The 17,817-nt window shown below is 40.8% G+C and overlaps 3 protein-coding genes across 5 annotated transcripts in view; 2 read left to right on the top strand and 1 right to left on the bottom strand.

The window, feature by feature from the left end:
* LOC106805177 (3-oxoacyl-[acyl-carrier-protein] reductase FabG-like) overlaps positions 1–1,059 on the top strand; it is a 6,196-nt gene extending 5,137 nt beyond the window's left edge. The window contains exons 4-5 of the mRNA XM_014806673.1: positions 482–545; positions 901–1,059. Of these exons, the coding sequence (XP_014662159.1) occupies positions 482–545; positions 901–1,059 (223 nt within the window). The remainder of the gene's footprint in view (positions 1–481; positions 546–900) is intronic.
* An 824-nt stretch (positions 1,060–1,883) lies between these two features.
* Positions 1,884–11,650, bottom strand: LOC106805178 (F-box protein At1g78280-like). Its single transcript, XM_014806674.1, has 10 exons — positions 11,634–11,650; positions 10,139–10,359; positions 7,978–8,189; positions 7,449–7,557; positions 6,464–6,613; positions 5,969–6,130; positions 5,396–5,481; positions 5,015–5,135; positions 3,728–3,877; positions 1,884–3,094 (listed from the first exon to the last, which is right to left on the bottom strand). Exons 2-10 carry the CDS (start codon positions 10,334–10,336, stop codon positions 2,996–2,998), a joined length of 1,287 nt encoding a protein of 428 aa, XP_014662160.1. The 5' UTR covers positions 10,337–10,359; positions 11,634–11,650; the 3' UTR covers positions 1,884–2,995.
* A 114-nt stretch (positions 11,651–11,764) lies between these two features.
* LOC106805185 (PERQ amino acid-rich with GYF domain-containing protein 2-like) overlaps positions 11,765–17,817 on the top strand; it is a 45,168-nt gene continuing 39,115 nt past the window's right edge. For all 3 annotated transcript variants that reach the window (XR_001393404.1, XM_014806683.1, XM_014806684.1), the window contains exon 1: positions 11,765–11,855. The gene's annotated coding sequence lies outside the window, so the exon portion shown is untranslated. The remainder of the gene's footprint in view (positions 11,856–17,817) is intronic.

The raw sequence follows: 17,817 nt of genomic DNA, 5'->3' as shown, positions 1-17,817 counted from the left end.
AGAGAGAGAGAGAGAGAGAGAGAGAGAGAGAGAGAGAGAGAGAGAGAAAGAGAAAGAAAGAGAGAGAGAGAGAGAGAGAGAGCCAGAAATTCCCACACGTAACATCGTCTTATATTTGGATGCTGCGAAGTATGTAAAGTCAGTGTGACCAGCTAGCATGCATAGTGAGGGAAGTAAATAATATTGATTGATATTAATAAATTAATTTTGTGCTGGTTAATTAATTCGCGCAAGCGAGCGAGACACACACACACACACACACACACGCGCGCGCAGAGAGAGAGAGCGAGAGCGCGCGAGAGATGAGGGTTAGTGTTGAGCATAATATACTTCCTCTACTGTGTGTGTGCGTGTGCGTGCGTGCGTGCGTGCGTGCGTGCGTGCGTGTGTGTGCGTGCGTGCGTGCGTGCGTGCGTGCGTGCGTTATATATGGTAAGGCATAAACCGGGAGAAACTGAAACATTCGTTCATTGTTTCATAGCCCTGGCGTGATTGTCACAGAGCTGCAGCGAAGAGGAGGTCTTGATGCTGAAGCTTATACCAAGGTAAGCATTTCTTATTAGTAGTTAGCTGACAATTTTGCAAACGTTAATACGATTTAAGTGCAATCGTTAACCAAATTCGGTCGATCACGTAAGTTACCTATCCATCTGCCATGATTGACGGGCAACTATGGCTAACCATTGTAGCGATAGGATTATCTAAAAGACATCGAAGTGCCGCAAAATCGACGTTTAGGAGGGCACGCCTATTAGTCTAGCTTGGCCCACCGCGCGAAACAATATCTAAGAAGTGTGGTTATCACTCAGGGGGATACGTACGTCACGTATGGAGTTTTTAGTTCATAATATCTATGTGATAGTCGTGCAGAGATGATATATTTCACGGTATTGCTTTCAGTTTCTGGAGCACAGTCGGAAGACCCACGCACTCGGTCGCACGGGACAACCGATAGAAGTCGCGCGTGTCATAGCCTTCCTCGCATCTAGTGATTCCTCCTTCATCACTGGAGCAACTATACCTGTAGATGGTGGCCGCCATGCAATGTGCCCATATTAGTAGGTCACGTCCAGGGAGATGAGGAAGTGAAAGTGAAGATGATGAAACGTTATGAAGCCAATACTTGGCGGAAATTAATGCCGGGGAAAGAAAGCAGGGAAGTAGTTTAACTAACGTTGTTTGCATATAATTATATATAATTATATATATATATAATATATAATTATATAATTATATATATATATATTATATAATTATATTAGTCTTACCAAGTGATCGATTAAATTTACAATTGCGAACATTTAGAAAAACCACGATTAAGGAAAGACGTTAATAGTCATATGCGTCAATGTTATGAATAGTTTTAGTTTACTAGTGAAGCCGGCCGCACATTGGCGTTATTTAACACTGCATGTTGCTGTTTTTTGCTCCTGCTCACATAATACACATAGCAGCTAGACACGAGTCAAGACGGTTCAGAAGCCAGGAGGGAGTGGTAACTGGGGTAGAGAGGAAGGGTGAGAGAAATACAGAGGGAAAACAAAGAGAAGAGAGAAAGAGAGACACAGTGAGAAAAGAACATATGTACATATCTTTTCTCTGAGATAGAGAGAGAAAGAGAGCGATGGGGATAGAGAGAAGGAAGCAAGAAAAGAGAGAGTAAGAGCTGAAGGAAAATAAGGAAGGTAGAATATGTAGGGGGTGCATGGGTGTATAGGGGGTGCATGGGTGTACAACGGAGAGAACAACTCGGTAACATAGGAGGAGGTCTTTCACACATCATGTTTACAGAATACACGATTTTTGAATAAAATACCATTTATGACTCAATTACACACCTGTACTAAATTTCAAATGGGAACAAAAAATGTCAACACTGTGACTTGTGATTAAAAAGTTTTATTTATACACTAACAAACGTTTATAGTGTGTCTTATATGTGATAACGTAGCCCTGGACACTCAACAGATAAATATAGCAACAATGAATAAAAAGATTAAATAGATAAAAAAACAACATAAAATCACCCAGTTTCAAATAAAACATACCCTTGAAACTGAAGCAACAATTCCAATTATAAATAAATATATAATAATATCATTGTGCAGTAACCTACATACGCACACAGAAAATGATGAAAATGATGAGAACTAGTTAAATCACAGTAATAACGAAAGTGGGTCAAGGTATAACATGACTAGATAATATATACATATAAGTACAACAAACACATAATTTAACTCTTTATAATTATATCATTAAACGTTTCCTCAGTTGCAATGCTTTCTCATATTTGATATATTATATATGTACATTACACACTTACATAATATTTAACCAATGTGACACACACACACTATTAATAACAGACCACATTATTCGATTACACAGCAAGGTGAGGAAATAGTCATACCTCCTTGTTCTAATCTCATTTAATCTCATCCTAAGTCTAGCGAGGGCTATGCTGAATGTAACTAAAAGACTCAACCTACCTACCGATGCGATTCATTCAGGAACATCAACGGTTTTCAATTTCATTAGCACAATGGTTTAATGGAAAGCTGAAGACGATGTAAAAATCACGCAAAAATTCATACAACCAAGTGAGCATCACATGAGTAGATAAGCTACAAGCAGCTAGCACAGAACTGGATAAGCTACACCGTGGATGTCATATCACGTGACTGTGTAGGCGACAAGCAACTATGATGTGATTGCATAAGCTACACGTAGATATTACGTGATTGGATGGCCTACATTTGCACAGCGACACCATGTAATTTGACAAGCTACACGTGAATGTCACGTGATTTGTTGTGCAGTTAGAGCACGTACACATAATGCAGCACATTTTCCAAGAAATTTTCCAATAGGTTCCCATAATATTCCAGACCTCGAAAATGTCAGTTTTAAATTCCAGGATTTTCCATGTTTTCTATGACCTGTAAGAACGTTGTGTAAGCTACATCGGCACCTGCTGCCTACATCACCACCCTCAACGTCTACTTCTGCTCACTCTTCGTAGAGCTTCCTTTCTGATTAGCTTAGCTGCCTCGATAACCTGCGGCGGCATCAGACTCATTACCAAATCCACCTGCAACAGAGGAGGGTGGTGCACAAGATAGTAAAACCCGCAAATTATTTCCACATAAAACTGTACAACAATATGACACCCAGTAACGGACGACTCTTTCAAAGATGCTAGCCTTCTGTCTGTTATGATCTGTTTATGTAGTGTTGCTGCTGAAAATTTTGTGGTTTCATTGCAAAATTGGCCCTCAAAGGAAATGCCAACAGTGCCCCTTATATACAGCTGCAACTCTTTGTTCTATAGAGGTGTCTTTACTGTATAACTACCACTCAAGAGACACCCCAAAAGTGTTCTTTATAGATATTTACAAGTGTCCATTTTGTAGAGGTTTCTGCTAGCACAGGGGTAACTTAGCCCGCCAGGCTGTGCGACGGATTGTCTATACATTGTCTACGGTATTCTAACCCTAGCAGTACCGTTTCTTGGAGCTAAGGGGTAACTGTACTTGGCATTTCTACATCAGCCCACAGCTTGATGTTTACCAGCTAAAATAGCCAACAACTATTTGATAAAGGCTAAATCACTGCATTGTGGTTGTGATAGGCAGTCCCTTTTCTATATAAATGCATTTGCTAACGCAGGCGTGACTGCAGTGATATAACCAACAGATAGGCAGAGTGGTAGGGGGCATCTTACCTTCTCCTCCGGCGCATAGGCCTCGTAGTTTTCGGGAAGATGGACCTCCTCTACGTGACCTTCCTTCAAGATCTCCTCGAGCACAGTGTCATGATTATTCTCTGTCATCAGACCCACGCAGACGGCCAACGTGTCCTCAGCATTACGACCCTGCAACATCGCCACCACATTCGTAAAAGAGAGAGTGTCTATTTGTAGTGACTAAGAAATGTTTAGACCAAAATCTGTTTGTGGTAGCTCATAAAACCATTATTGCAAGCCGTTCACATGCAACAGTCTTGCTGTATGCACACTGCTATGCATAAACTCATAAAATATATATAAAGCATCAAAGAACCTAATTCACTATGAAAGTGGGTAGGGCTTCAAAGGAGAGGAAAATATATACACATGTTAAAATTTGTATATATATATATAAAAATATCTATACATATACATATATATAACGCAGTAGCTACGCGTCCGGTCATCCATTACAAAGCTCAGCACAGATTCCCAAATCCACGTCACGATATAGGCCACGCCCCCTTACAAATCGTTAAATTTACTGAATTTACTATTGCTTCAAAAGTTACAAAAACTCGTTTTTTTGATAAAATACCTAAAGGTATATAATATTATTGTAAAACTTATTGTGTATTGTTTAAAAAAAAATATATAGTTGGGTTCACATATAAAATATATGACCGGACGCGTAGCCTGGGCCTATTATAATGATTTACTATGGTTGTCTAGGTCGGCGTTGCAGCTAATCATGTTGGCTGTACCACACCTGACCAGGACCGAAGGCTCAATCGTCAATGTTTCAAGCATAAATAGCCTGCGATCTGTAAGCGAGAGTTGTTATAGTATGTCGCAAAGGATGCGGGTGCTATAAAAGCAAGAGCGCCCTCAACAACGTGGCTCTAAACAACCTACCTCATTATTACAAGTTAAAATTAGCGTTACCCCGCAGTAAAACGCAAGAGGAAATACAAGCATATTGCAATCCTAAATTATTGATTACTGTACAGCGCACATCGATTAGTCACGTCACTTGCTATATATCGAATATATTATTATAGAAGATGCCCTAGCTTATAATTTGGCGCTATATATTGTGGGTCAAACGGTTCCTGAGTTATCGTTGACCGAAGCCAAATGTTGACGGACGGACGGACGGACGTACGACGGACGACGACCCATGGCAATAGCTCAGCTTGACGATGTCAAGGTGAGCTAATAATATGGCCTGCAGGCCACAGATTAAAAAAAAAAAATATATACACACAAACAATGGAAACACACCTGATAGTACCACCCTGCAGGTATGATCAGGAGTTCTCCTGCTCCCTGCATCACATCCATCGCAACAGCATTGCGGAATAGACCGTATCGGCTGTAGTCAGGACTGAACGCGTCAATGGGACTGTAACAAAAACCCTCACTTCACTGCACTATTACAAACTTACAACATCAACGAAAAACAACATCAACGACAAAAAACTTGCAGCTTAAGCAGGTGAAATCCAGCTCTGTGGGAAAAGGAAACGGGCTCCTTAGCTGCTTTAACACAGAAACATACCCAGCACACTCACTGATCGCAGATATCAGCTGCCAAGCTATCTGTGTTTTTTCTACATAATAATAATGTAGTATTTCAGTAATTGTAGAAGCTAAATGGCTTACCTGGTATATCGCAGCACACGCAGTGGCATATCTGGCGTCGGTCGCGCGCTAGCGTATAAGTATGCATCATGTCCGGGAGAATAGAGCTGTAACACACAACACTAGTTAAGCACACGTTACACAGAGGTGGCCTCTCAAGTGCAGGATTCGAATCGACCCCTAGAGCAACGCAAATGTTGCCTAGTGTTTAATCAGATGTTTTAGGGCACCACAGTTACTTGGTACAGGGCACGAATACAGGAATTTCCTTCAAAAAAAGGTTAAAAAATCCACTTACACTATAACAACACTGACCATTGGTGCCAGTGCAAATTTATAACCATGAAAGCTCAGACTAGTGGGTTTACAGTGTGCCATGTATTACCTGCTGAAAATAATTAGAAAACTTCAACCTGAGAGTAACTTTTTACATAGCCATGAATTGCATGACAACCCTGTTTAAAATTTTTGCTTGACCAAGAGGCCTTTTGGGAACTCCACTGAGTCACCCTTATATACAAATTTGAGTGTATTTTTGCAGCATGCATGTGTTCTCAGATGCAGATTTGTTTGCAAATGTGATCAAGTACACACCTTCCATTCCTTTTTCCCAGACAAGACAAAATGCAAACTGGTTCGGTTATACGGATCCATCTGCAGGGTTGATTTAGAAAATGCTGTCCCCCATTGCAGCTGCTCCTCCCACGGCTGCAAATGCTCCGGAAACCTACCAAACAAGTTCTCCTGGATGTACTCCTGGCAATTAGATGCAAATGAATGTCAGAAATTAACAGAACATCGTTGCAGATATCTCCTCGACTCGACAACACATGTTAGAAAAATTTAAAATACCAAGCAAGCTGAAAATTTTACATGAGTATTGAAATTGATTTTTTCTAACGATATCAGATTGCATGAACATTATAGTAAGACTTAAAGTGCTACGAAGGCAGGTCTCATGGGATACAGAGTATGGTATGAATTCCCGCATTGAATCCCGCCCAGGACATACTAGCGTCTAGAAAATACCCTTATTCCCACAACATACAAGATGAAAAGATAAACACACTAGATGGAAGATGGACTCACAAATTTTCCAATGTCCATTGTGAGCTCCGGATTTCTGTAGAAGAACGTCGAATCTTCGGTCAGAGCCCACCGTTCTGTAGAAACATTGTCTCTGCTCTTGTAAAACTTTTCCAGCTTCACTATGACTTCGTTCGCAGTTTTCGACTTACCCTAAAATGAAATGATAAGCACCGATCATAACACACTCGCTTTATGTGCGTCTCTCTCAGCCTTGCAGCCTGTCAAAGGTCACCAGAAGATATCTCACTTCAACACAGTATGTACTCTTCATACCTAGATAGTAATAAATTTCCTCGAGCAAAAAAGTAAACGGCCACCACCAGCATTGATCTGTCGAGACTAGAATCCTGGATCCACCTCATGCGATTATCAGGGCTCGAATTAAGCGACGAGAAGGGCAAGGCAATTTTTTTAGGGCATGTGAGAAATCGCCTTGAATTTTCTCTAAAATGGAAGGGCACAGAGGCAATTTTAAAAGGCACCAAGGCAACTCTCAAAATTTGAGAAGGGCACAAAGACACTTTTGTAAAATAAAGGAAAACTCATAACAAATTATTACATCAACATCGTCTTGCTTTTAATGTACAAAACAATATGCCCCCATGTAAGCTTACACCGTAACACCGACCCCTGTACCCCCCTCTGCTAATGGAAGTACAGTAACAAGAAATTTTACATGCCCGCTATCAGGAGCGAATAATTATCCGATGCTGTTATTATTCCCTCCTGCGACTATCGGTTTTAAGCTCATCATTGCAACGACAGCACGCACGCGCACGTGTTATGTTGACTCGACTAAAAACGAAACTAGGGCAGTAGATTAAAGGGCACCGACGGCAATTACACAAAAGGGCAAGGCAGGTGACTGCCATCGGTCGGGTTGGATTTTCAGGGGCAGTACGGCGATTGATAGGGGCACCGACGGCGATTGCCGTCGGTGCCGTCGGTTAATTCGAGCCCTGGCGATTATCATATATGAACTCACCCGAACTCTCTTCACTGTTACTTTCTCCTGACCATAGTAGCTATAGAGAAACTCTGCACTCCAATTCATCGCTCGCCAGTGTTTAACTACTCCAGTCACCATGACAGGCCTGCAACAGTAATTTACACACACACACACACCTGCAGTTACAAAGTTACACAGTTACTATACCTATACACGTATATAGAGGAATTGTTAGTATTGTAACAATAATAACGGTAACAATAATAATATTATATTTAGTAGTATTGTTGTTGAGTTTCTTGCATTGTTAGGGCACTAATAATATAATGACAGTAGAAGACAGTGTTTTTTCTTTTATCTATTTCCAATGTCAACATGTCTGTAAATGGGCATATTACGTATTTGATACATGATTTAAAAGACAAACACTAGATGACAGCAAGTATTTATAACTAAAAACACTCTATCACATCGTAAATTTCCATTGCCATTTGATAGTTTGGTATTAACTATGTTGTGCATCATGCCATGTGAATAAGATCATCAGGTAGTTTGGAGCATTTACCATTTTGCATCATAAAGTTTGAGGTATTCATTCTTGTTGAGTCTCAGTCGTCTGTGAATGCCGTCTCCCTTGTAGCCATTAGGCAGGACTTTCCCACCCCACTCCTTCAGCTGATCAGGTCGCTTGTGAGTAGTGGAACTCACGCCGCTGCCAAAGTGTGTCTGGTAGAAGTGTTCAAAGCTGTAGCCGTGCTCCTGCATCTCCTGATAAACCTGCACGAAGAAGACGCAAGTCGATGAGCAGCAGCTAGCACCGTAAAGTATGCGACTTCACAAGCATGACGAAAGCAAGATGCAGTGGAAGTGATTATGAATTTGGAATTATATATAAGGTCTAGATGGTTCTTTTTCATATAAAGCTCCCTGCATTTGTTGCTAAATCTGCACAGAGAAATCGTCGGTTAGTAGTGCAAGGAAGCCATGAGACTAAACGCCTGTGCGCAAATAACGGTCTATTACAAGACTATATATTGGAGCCATGCTGCTTAGCAGCATAAATGCAATGTACATGTCTCCATGAGTCCAAGGATAAAGAGAGGGATGCAGTGTGAATACGAAAATATATACGAAATTATAATGCCACATACGGTTCTTTTTTCATACAAGTGCCGCAGAGCGACAGCGCTCACCTGACGGCAGGTGTTCTGATGCTAAACTCACTGGCAAACGAATGAAGAGCACCCTCCCATCACCGCGTTCGCGCTCGGAGCATATATCTAGGATACTACTAATACAGATCTAAAATCTATGATAGCTATGCTTTGCTATACCGGTAGTACAGTAATAAAGATACAGCTGTGTAACTTTAATTACTTCTCTATATATTAACATGTTATCATGGATATGCGTTGAGCACGAGCGTAATGGTGATGGGGGGAGAGTGGGGGGAGGGGGCGGGTGGAAGGGGCTCTAATAGCAAAAGCAGTTGCCGCGAGATGGCGCGTGCAAGTGTCATCAATAACCAAAGATGGCATCACCCTTCGTGCGTGATAACCTCACTCCATTGAGTTGCTGAAATCCAAGTATATTCAGGCAGACGAGAATTTCGCTCAGCTGTGAGTTAACACATCTGCATTGCAGGTTGCCAGGCAATAATTATGATTAGAATAGTGCCAGTTCACCCCCATGCATGCGTAATAAGCTGCCCCCATGTTTTTGCTTACACACACGAGCATTCAGGGTTAATTACAGTCTGCTATTACAGGGTGCTACTCAGGTTGCTAATACAGACTGCTTTAGAAAATAATATGATTTAAGGCGCGTAAACCTTGTTCAACAAACATTTGCCTTTGCAATTGAACTGTGCAACTGTAGCCTCACATCCACAATGGCAAAAGCAGTTCAGTCCTTTGTTAACAGTCAACAAATCCATGTTTAACCCTCCTCTTGAGGGTCAAAAGGTTATCCGACACTTACTCTTCGCATGTCAGCAGAAAGTACATTTCATGGTCCTTTCAATAAAGCCATAAAAATGCTAGGTCACCGCTGAAACAAAAAAGTTTTTCAATCGCTCCGTCAGACCATGTCCTCAGAAAATGTCTAAAATCTTCCCTGTGCCCCATTGACCTTTGACCTGTGACCTCCAATTTCGGCACAGTGATGGCTTTTCCTACCATGATGCTATACACCGACTATCACGAGCCTAGGTCGAGCCGTTTAGATTTGTGCCGCAATTCTGCATTTCCTCCCTATACCTTAAGTTAAGGAGGGAATGTTCCCCCTTCTTTTACACCTCTTGACCTTTGACCTTTGACCCCCAGCTTCAACATCCCAACTCGTTTTGACGATTCCCCCCAACGTCCCAAATATCGTGACCGTACGTCGAGCGGTTAATATTTGTGCCCAACTGTTGTCGGACGGACGCTCGCACGGACGGACGATCATGCGATTCTACAAGCTGCATCTGACTATGTCAGATGAGCTAATAAATAAATTTAATTTTGAAATAAATTTAAAATACTTACTAAGAGTTAATACATGGTGATATCGAAAATTTGACGGTTGCTATGCAAATTCATCGTTTAGGACCGATCATTTTTACAATAATTCTCAATTTTCATTCTATCCTACATCAGATGCCTACACAACAAACATCTCAATATTGTTATTTAGCGATGCACCTTCAACGTGGTGTCATGACACTGGAAACAAATCTAGCATACCTGTAAGCCAGTGAGAATGATTAGGGGAAGCGAAGCCGCCATAATTCCGGCAAAGTTGAACTTTGTGTTGTTTTTTGGGAGCCGCTTGTCTCCGATCGTTTGTTCTAGCAAGTCTGCCTTCTTCTTCGTCACATATCGCTTTCGGAGCTCAGCGACCTCTGGGCTCATCACCAGGCGTGCTCTAGTGCCAGACTCCATAGCGCCACTACTCAGCTGTATCACTGTGAAAATCATTGTCATCATAAAAGGATTGCTGATAGAAATGTTTATATTTACATATTACATTTTATTTGATTAATTATGATACTGCACAATATTTTCAATAACTTTCACATATATATTTGACGAATGTTTCATGAAAATACAAGTTCACGTGGAAATAGTGTAGTCATTATCAATAACTGAAACAGTGATAGTGAATTGGTTATACTTGTAGTGATACAAAGCAACACCTAAACGCTAGCTAAAATGCTAGCTAACACCTGCCACTTGGGTTTCTGTAGATACAATAATGTAACCCAACAAGAGTAGGGTTACAACGCAAGCCTATTCTTTTCTTTGGAGGAGATGGATTGGTAATTCACTGCGCATAGCATTCAGCTAAGTTCGGCTCCTGTGTTGCCTGACATGCTGGCTTGGGTGATGTCATGACTGACAGCAGGCATCCCATGATGCATTCGATCTTGGAGCCGAAGTTAGCCGAACGCTATGCTGATTGGGAATGCGTATGTTTTTAGTTTAATACAGAGTATTGTGATACATAGTAAGTCCCAGGATAGCGGAGAAAGGTTCGTGTTTAGAATAAACCCAGTTTGGAAGTTCTGGTCTCGAAAAACGCACCATAAACCTGCCCTGAGTGAATCACTCAGGGGCTCCTCCAAAGAAAAGAATAGGCTCGCGTTGTAAGTGTAACCCTACTCTTGTTGGGTTACATTATTGTATCTAGGGTTTCTGGTGCATTTTTCTACGCGCACAATATTTCTTTGCCCATATCATGACAAGGCCTTTAACCAGTACCTCATAACCTCGTAATGATCAAGTCTTAGACTCTAGACTCGAGTTTAAGGGAATATGTATGATATCAAAGACAGAGAGACAAATTTGATCAAATACTGAAATAGACATATCAACACTGCACGGCATTGGGCAGTATCCTATTTTAGGTCTCCACCCCTCATTTTCGCAAATGTAAGGGTAGTGTCCTTAATTTTAAAATCGACAGTATAATTCATTAATTGTGGTAGAAAAAGCTTTAATTTTACAATTATTAATTAACATTTTACAATGACTATAATCAGGTCGGGTGTCATGCGGCATCAACAACCAACAAGTTACAGCTAACACTAACAGTGCCAGCTGGATTGTGGCTGTGCCTACTTGGTGTACTCGTATGAGTAATAACTAGAGTTTGAGGAAGAAACATACAACTGAACTATCATTATAATCGCTAAACATCACAAATGCAAAATTTGCAAAACATACATAGGGTCTACACCTGCAAGTGCCAACCAAGTTCGGCCGCCCGAGAAGTCATAAGAGGCAGGTGCAAGATAACGTAAATAATACAGATGAGATACCGATAAAACTCGGCGGCTGGATTCGTGTGTACCAGGGTTTAGTCACGTGATAGATACAACGCAGCCATCTTCACTCGCTTCGTGTACTTTCAAAGTGTTTGCCCAACACTATAAGTTCTCCAACTCACTCCTAACACAAGGTTTGATAATCTTTTATGATAATTATACTCTATTTTCGTTTAATAAATTTGCGTTGCCAGTAATGCTTGCTAATTTACGATGACGAGGCGCGAGCCGTATTGCCCCATTGCCGTGGCGTAGGTACGTATCAATTATCATGCCATATGATACCAAAAATGGTCATCGACACTAGAGCAGTTTCACAACACGGGCAATAACAAATGGACACCCGATAGGGTTTATCGTCACGAATATTGCAGGGTGGAGGCGATGTTACGACTATGCCATTCTTCACTGCACGTTATTTATATTTTGTTAAAAAAATCCTTGTATTTGCAGATGTTGTTTTTATTTTATCTTATTTATGCATAGCTCTAGTACGGTACTATATAGTCCGAGCCGACGCAGACCCCAGTAATGGATAAACCCGCACCCTCAGATTAGCAAAGCGGAGTTTACGTCTGCATTTGCGGACTAGGTACTATAGCGCGCGGATAGCTGCCGCAGGGCTATAGCACGTTCTGCCATAGATGTAATGACACCAAATGCTCCAACGGCAACTGGTCTAACCAAAAATTTATCCCCAAAACGCAAAATGATCGGGCTTTTTAACACTTATTTATCTACATGGACATCTCACCTATTTTTTTGAACACTACAACTTTACACCATGTATTTTTGCATTTATTCCTAAAAGTCAGCACTACTGGTGTTTCGTTTTCAAATGCGGTTGCTCTGCTTATGTGTGCACGCGTGACGTCACCCGAAATGTAGACAAAACACATGGGCAGCTATGATTCAGCTAGCTCTAGTACTATAGCCCGCTCACATTAACTGCCGCTGGGCTATAGCATCAGCCATTACGAATGCTCGGGACCAACTTACTCCAGCCATTCAGCGGGAACTATGTATTTCCGCACGTGGAGGGGTGGGCGGGTTGTGTTGGTTGTGGACAAAAACATTGTTGTTGTCAAGTAACAAATTAATAATAGTAATTTGTTCATCTTTCATGACAAAACTAATATTATAATCTCTTGATCGCTTAATTTGTTACTTGACAACAACAGTGTTTTTGTCCACAATCACCCCAACCCACCCACCCCTCCACATGCGGAAATACATAGTTCTCGCTGACTGGCGCTGCTGCAGCGCCGCCAGAAATGGCCGTTTGAAGTTCGCAAAATTGAATGTTCGTTCACAAGAAATACCACAAGTATACCATTGCAACGATAGTTAGAGGTTCAATTTTAGTAGCGGCTATAACTTAAGACATATTCACTTCGGATAAGAGGCATTAATTGCCTACCACAGACGTTTTATAGCCGGATATAATCGGGGATAAGTTGGTCCATCGCATGCCCTATGGGTCGTTCTATAGCCCAGCGGCAGTTAATGTAAGCGGGCTATAGTACTAGAGCTATGATTCAGCCTAGTACATTTTGGGTCACGTCACGCATGCACACATAAGCAGAGCAACGGCATTTGAAAACGAAACACCAGTAGTGCTAAGACTTTTACTAGAATAAATGCATAAATACCTGGTGGAAAGTTGTGGAAAGTGTTAAAAAAGATAGGTGAGATATCCATGTTGATAGATAAGTGTTAAAAAGCTCGATCATTTTGCGTTTTGGGGATAAATTTTTGGTTAGACTAGTTAGAGCATTTGGTGTTATTACATTTATGGCAGAATGTGCTATAGCCCTGCGGCAGCTATCCGCGGGCTATAGTACTATAGCTAATCTATGCAGTACTTAAGAACGTAGGTTATCTGAAAATTTAAATGCCCATGTGTGATTCATTTGCTAGAGGTGGTACCTAGATTTTGAAGTGTAGGCCCTATCTGATTTCAAGAAAGGAATTCAGGCTGACCCAGGTGTACAAATTCGCATGGTCGTTTGTTTGCCAAGGTTTCACCCAGGTGGGCGTGTGGTAATATCACTGCAACGCACACGACATGCTAGTTTATGTACCTGTGCCTGTGGATGCAGAGTTGTGCAGCTAGTTAGTACTACTACTAGTAGTCCGAACCGACGCAGACCCCAGTAATGGGGTCTGCGGGCGTGTCTATCTCAATCACGGAAAGCCACCTCCAGTTTGGAGGTGGCACTTATAAGTAATATATGCGCCCGATATATACAATCCTATTGCGTGGAACTTACTTTAATCTGAAATTGAATCATTTATCTACGTGCATGCATGCTATGATGTCCAGGGCTGAGAATATTCCGCGGATCGAAAATCCGCGGATTTCACAGTCCCAGGGTCGATTTTGTGAAACGTCTAAATCTGTTGAGAGAGAATTTTAGGGGGGAGGGGGGGTTAGAATGTACAAATTTTCATTTTACAGTCCAACAGTACCTTCATTTAATAACATTGTAACAGGAGTAAGATAATATAGGATCTATTATCTTATACTCGCCTATATTATCTTACAATTATAGACACGGCTTAGTTTACTGTTTGAGATTGTCAGACGTTGGCCAGTGTGTGTGTTTATTTGACGCTGCAAGTGTGTGTGTGTGTGAGCCGTGCGTGCTACGCAGGCCGGATATAGTACGCGATCGATCGATCGTGTACATCAAAAGCCGCCGCGTCACGCGTGGCCTTGAGGCTCGTTTTATGAAGTAGCCGGCCCAGGCTCTGCGACTGTTTCACGTGGTAGGAAACGTAGGTACAATTACAAACTTTTTCCCTTCTCGCCAACGAAGTTCTGTTATACATAACCATAAAAGGTGGTGTCGCGAGCTGCCTTTTTCGGTGACCTTTGAAAACGATAAAAAAATTAATGTTGCGCGATCATGCCCTAGCTCCTAGTGTGTTAGGAATATTATATCGTGCACGCAAGGGAGGATTGGGGCAACCTTTGGCGTAGCAAATAAAGCGTTTCCTTTCGTTATGTCTGATCACTGTGGGGCTCATAGACTTGCCTTGGCAGCAGGACAAGCCCGCTAAAGTTGTTCAATATGATAAAATATCTACTGTAGTGACCAGAAACAAATTTGAAACTGCCTGGACAATGAACATCTTATATTATATACTAGCGGGATACCCGGCGTTGCCCGGGGAAATCAGTGGCGTTACTCAGTTGGTGACCGCTTGGTTGAAAGGAAAATACCACAAAAAATCGAACTATTTATCTATCCATGCATCCATCCATGCATCCATTCATCCATCACATTCCATGCCATCCCATCCCATCCCATCGCACCGCATCCCATCCCATCCCATATCCCATCCCATCCCATGGCATGCCATCTCATTGCATCCCAGGCCATGCCATGCCATCCCATCCCATTGCACCGCATCCCATCCCATCCTATCCCATGCCATCCCATCGCATGCCTTCCCATGCCATCCCATCCCATCCCAACAGTAAAAAATAATAAGAAATCAAAAGATAAAAGTCATTAAAATAAAAAAGTAAAAAAAAATAAAAAAATAAAATGAAATTATATAGAAAATAGTTGATATGTAACCTACATAGGCTTCCGTGAAGTGTTCCCGTCAGTTTGCGCTATCATTATCATCTACCATAGTTTATTCTGGATTTTTACTAAACGTTTAAATGTGGTAAAATTTTTTTTGAAATTAACGGTGAATACGGCAGAAGTACATAAACAGAAATACTAAACAGTCCAAAAGTAAAGAAACAAAGCATTTCCCGAGGTGGGATTCGAACCCAGAATCAATGGTTTAGGAGTCTGATGCTTTATCCATTCGGCTACGGGGTCGTTATGGTTATACACCATGGATTCACACGTACGTGATGTATAATGTTAAACTGTATGCCATCTATTGAAGAATAGAATTTTTATAAATTTTTAACTTTTTAACTTTTTTGCCTCCGAGAAATTTTGTTTCAGCCAGAACCACCTCCCAGCTGTGCTGATTCTGAAAATATATTTAGTTTTCCTCTAGGCTGTGGAGTTCTCTAGCTATGCGCGAACACACAAATTCGGCTGAACAACTTTATATATATACTAGCAGACTAATACCCGTACAACGACCAAATCGTGCCTTAAAATTATAAACTTCATGTAAGTGACACAGTTGAAGTTAAATATTTCATGCAACTGAAAAGAAAACAGAAACAAAAAAACATTTTGGGAAGAAACAAAGAGCGCAATTCTATAAGTGAGCAGGGGAAATAGTGCTCAGTTGGTGACCACTTGGCTGAAAGGAAAATACCGCAAAATCTATCTATTTATGTATCTATCCATGCATGCATCCATCCATCCATCCAGCCAGCCATCCCTCCATCCATCCATCCATCGCATGTCATGCCATGCCATGCCATGTCATGCCATCCCATCCCATCTCATCCTATCCCATGCCACCCCATGCCACCCATGCCATCCCATCCCATCCCATCGTCTTCTATCCCATCCCATCTCATCCTATGCCATCTCATGGGATCCGATCCGATCCCATCGCATTTGAACCCCATCCCATCCCATCCCATCCAATCCCAAACAATAAAAAAAAATATTTTTTAGTCTTTTAAACTTTATACCTATTGCTTGGTCTCAAAAGATTACTTCTCTGTACTGTACGGTTTTGAATTTATGTGGCTTTGAAAATGCATTGAGAACTTGTGCGCAACTAGTAAAAATGTGCATTGTTACTCATGACAAAATATGCTTTACAGGGGTTTTCAAAAAATAATAAAAAAATAATAAAAATTCTGCACAACCTGAAAAAATAGGAGTGTTGTATGCCATAGGTAGTTTAAGATAACATTAGTTCAATTTCACTGAAGGGTGCATTTCTGAGATATGACTGTGCAAATATGACTGATTATCACTTATGCGTTAATTTAAACAAAATCGACCCTTTCCCATTACTTTTGAATAAGCATATCGCAAAAAGTATACATTCAATTTCAAATGTGACAAATGAGGTATCAAAATGTTTCTTTTCATGAGCTTTATAATAAAATCCACAAAGTTTAGAAATTTCGTGCACTTTAAAAATGTCACTGTGATACCTACTTATAATAGCTCTAGTACTATAGCCCTTGTTCGCCACAGGCGACAGGCCTATAGTACTAGAGCTATGTGTTTAAATGTTTTACGGTTCTACCTATGTGGTCTTTTTCTCTATCACAGGACTTTTACCAAAAGGAGGGGGACAGGGTTAGAGCTAGAGCAGCTTCTCCCTAGAAAATACATTTTCTTGCAATTTATCTTATCTATTTAATGATATCATTTTATGAAACTGTATAGAACTAATCAAATTCATCTTGATCTACAATAAGTCTACGAAAAAATATTACTGTGAACTTGATAGGAATTGCACTGTGTATGATAACATCTGTGGATAACATATGGAACTAGAGCACTCGGAGAGCGCAGACCTCCGCCAAGGCAGCTCAATTCTGTCACTGGAAAATTGTATTAATTAATTAATTAATTAATTAAATAATTAATTGGATCCGGATCACCACCAAAATGTAATCAATTCTAAGTTACCCCATTTCTCGAAAACTATTTGTTACATATCTGCCCCACTATCTCCTTCTGTGCTATTTCCAAGCACAATAGACTGACTATCTGGTAAACCCACACACATACAAAGAATGTCAAATGCACAAAATCTCCAAGAAATGAAATCCTGGGACTGATAATTACATCCGCCAAGAGGTTGGCAGAAGGTTATGTTTTCACCGGCGTGTGTTTGTTGGTTTGTGGGTTTGTGCGTTGGTTTGTTTGTGTACAGCCTAACTGGAAAAGTTATGGACGGATTGTCATAAAATTTTCAGGATAGGTCAGAAATGGGCTAACTTATAATTGATTAGACTTTGGTGGTGATCTGGATCCAATTAATTAATTGATTAATGAAATTTTCAGGATAGGTCAGAAATGGGGTAACTTAGAATTAATTGCATTTTGGTGGTGATCCGAATCCAATTAATTAATTAATAAAATTTTCAGGATAGGTCCGAAATGGGGTAACTTAGAATTAATTGCATTTTGGTGGTGA

This window comes from Priapulus caudatus, unplaced genomic scaffold, assembly GCF_000485595.1.
Source record: "Priapulus caudatus unplaced genomic scaffold, Priapulus_caudatus-5.0.1 Scaffold104, whole genome shotgun sequence".
Classification (NCBI taxonomy): domain Eukaryota; kingdom Metazoa; phylum Priapulida; class Priapulimorpha; order Priapulimorphida; family Priapulidae; genus Priapulus; species Priapulus caudatus.
Note: the sequence above shows the minus strand (reverse complement) of the source record. Positions and strands in the feature narration are given on the sequence as shown.

Excerpts from the sequence above, each read along its gene's own strand:
- LOC106805178 (XM_014806674.1), bottom strand. The coding sequence starts at position 10,336 with ATGGAGTCTGGCACTAGAGCACGCCTGGTGATGAGCCCAGAGGTCGCT. Across the intron at positions 7,558-7,977 it reads AAACTTTATGATGCAAAATG|GCCTGTCATGGTGACTGGAG; the intron begins GTAAATGCTCCA and ends TTACTGTTGCAG. Across the intron at positions 3,878-5,014 it reads CTGCAGGGTGGTACTATCAG|GGTCGTAATGCTGAGGACAC; the intron begins GTGTGTTTCCAT and ends GCGATGTTGCAG.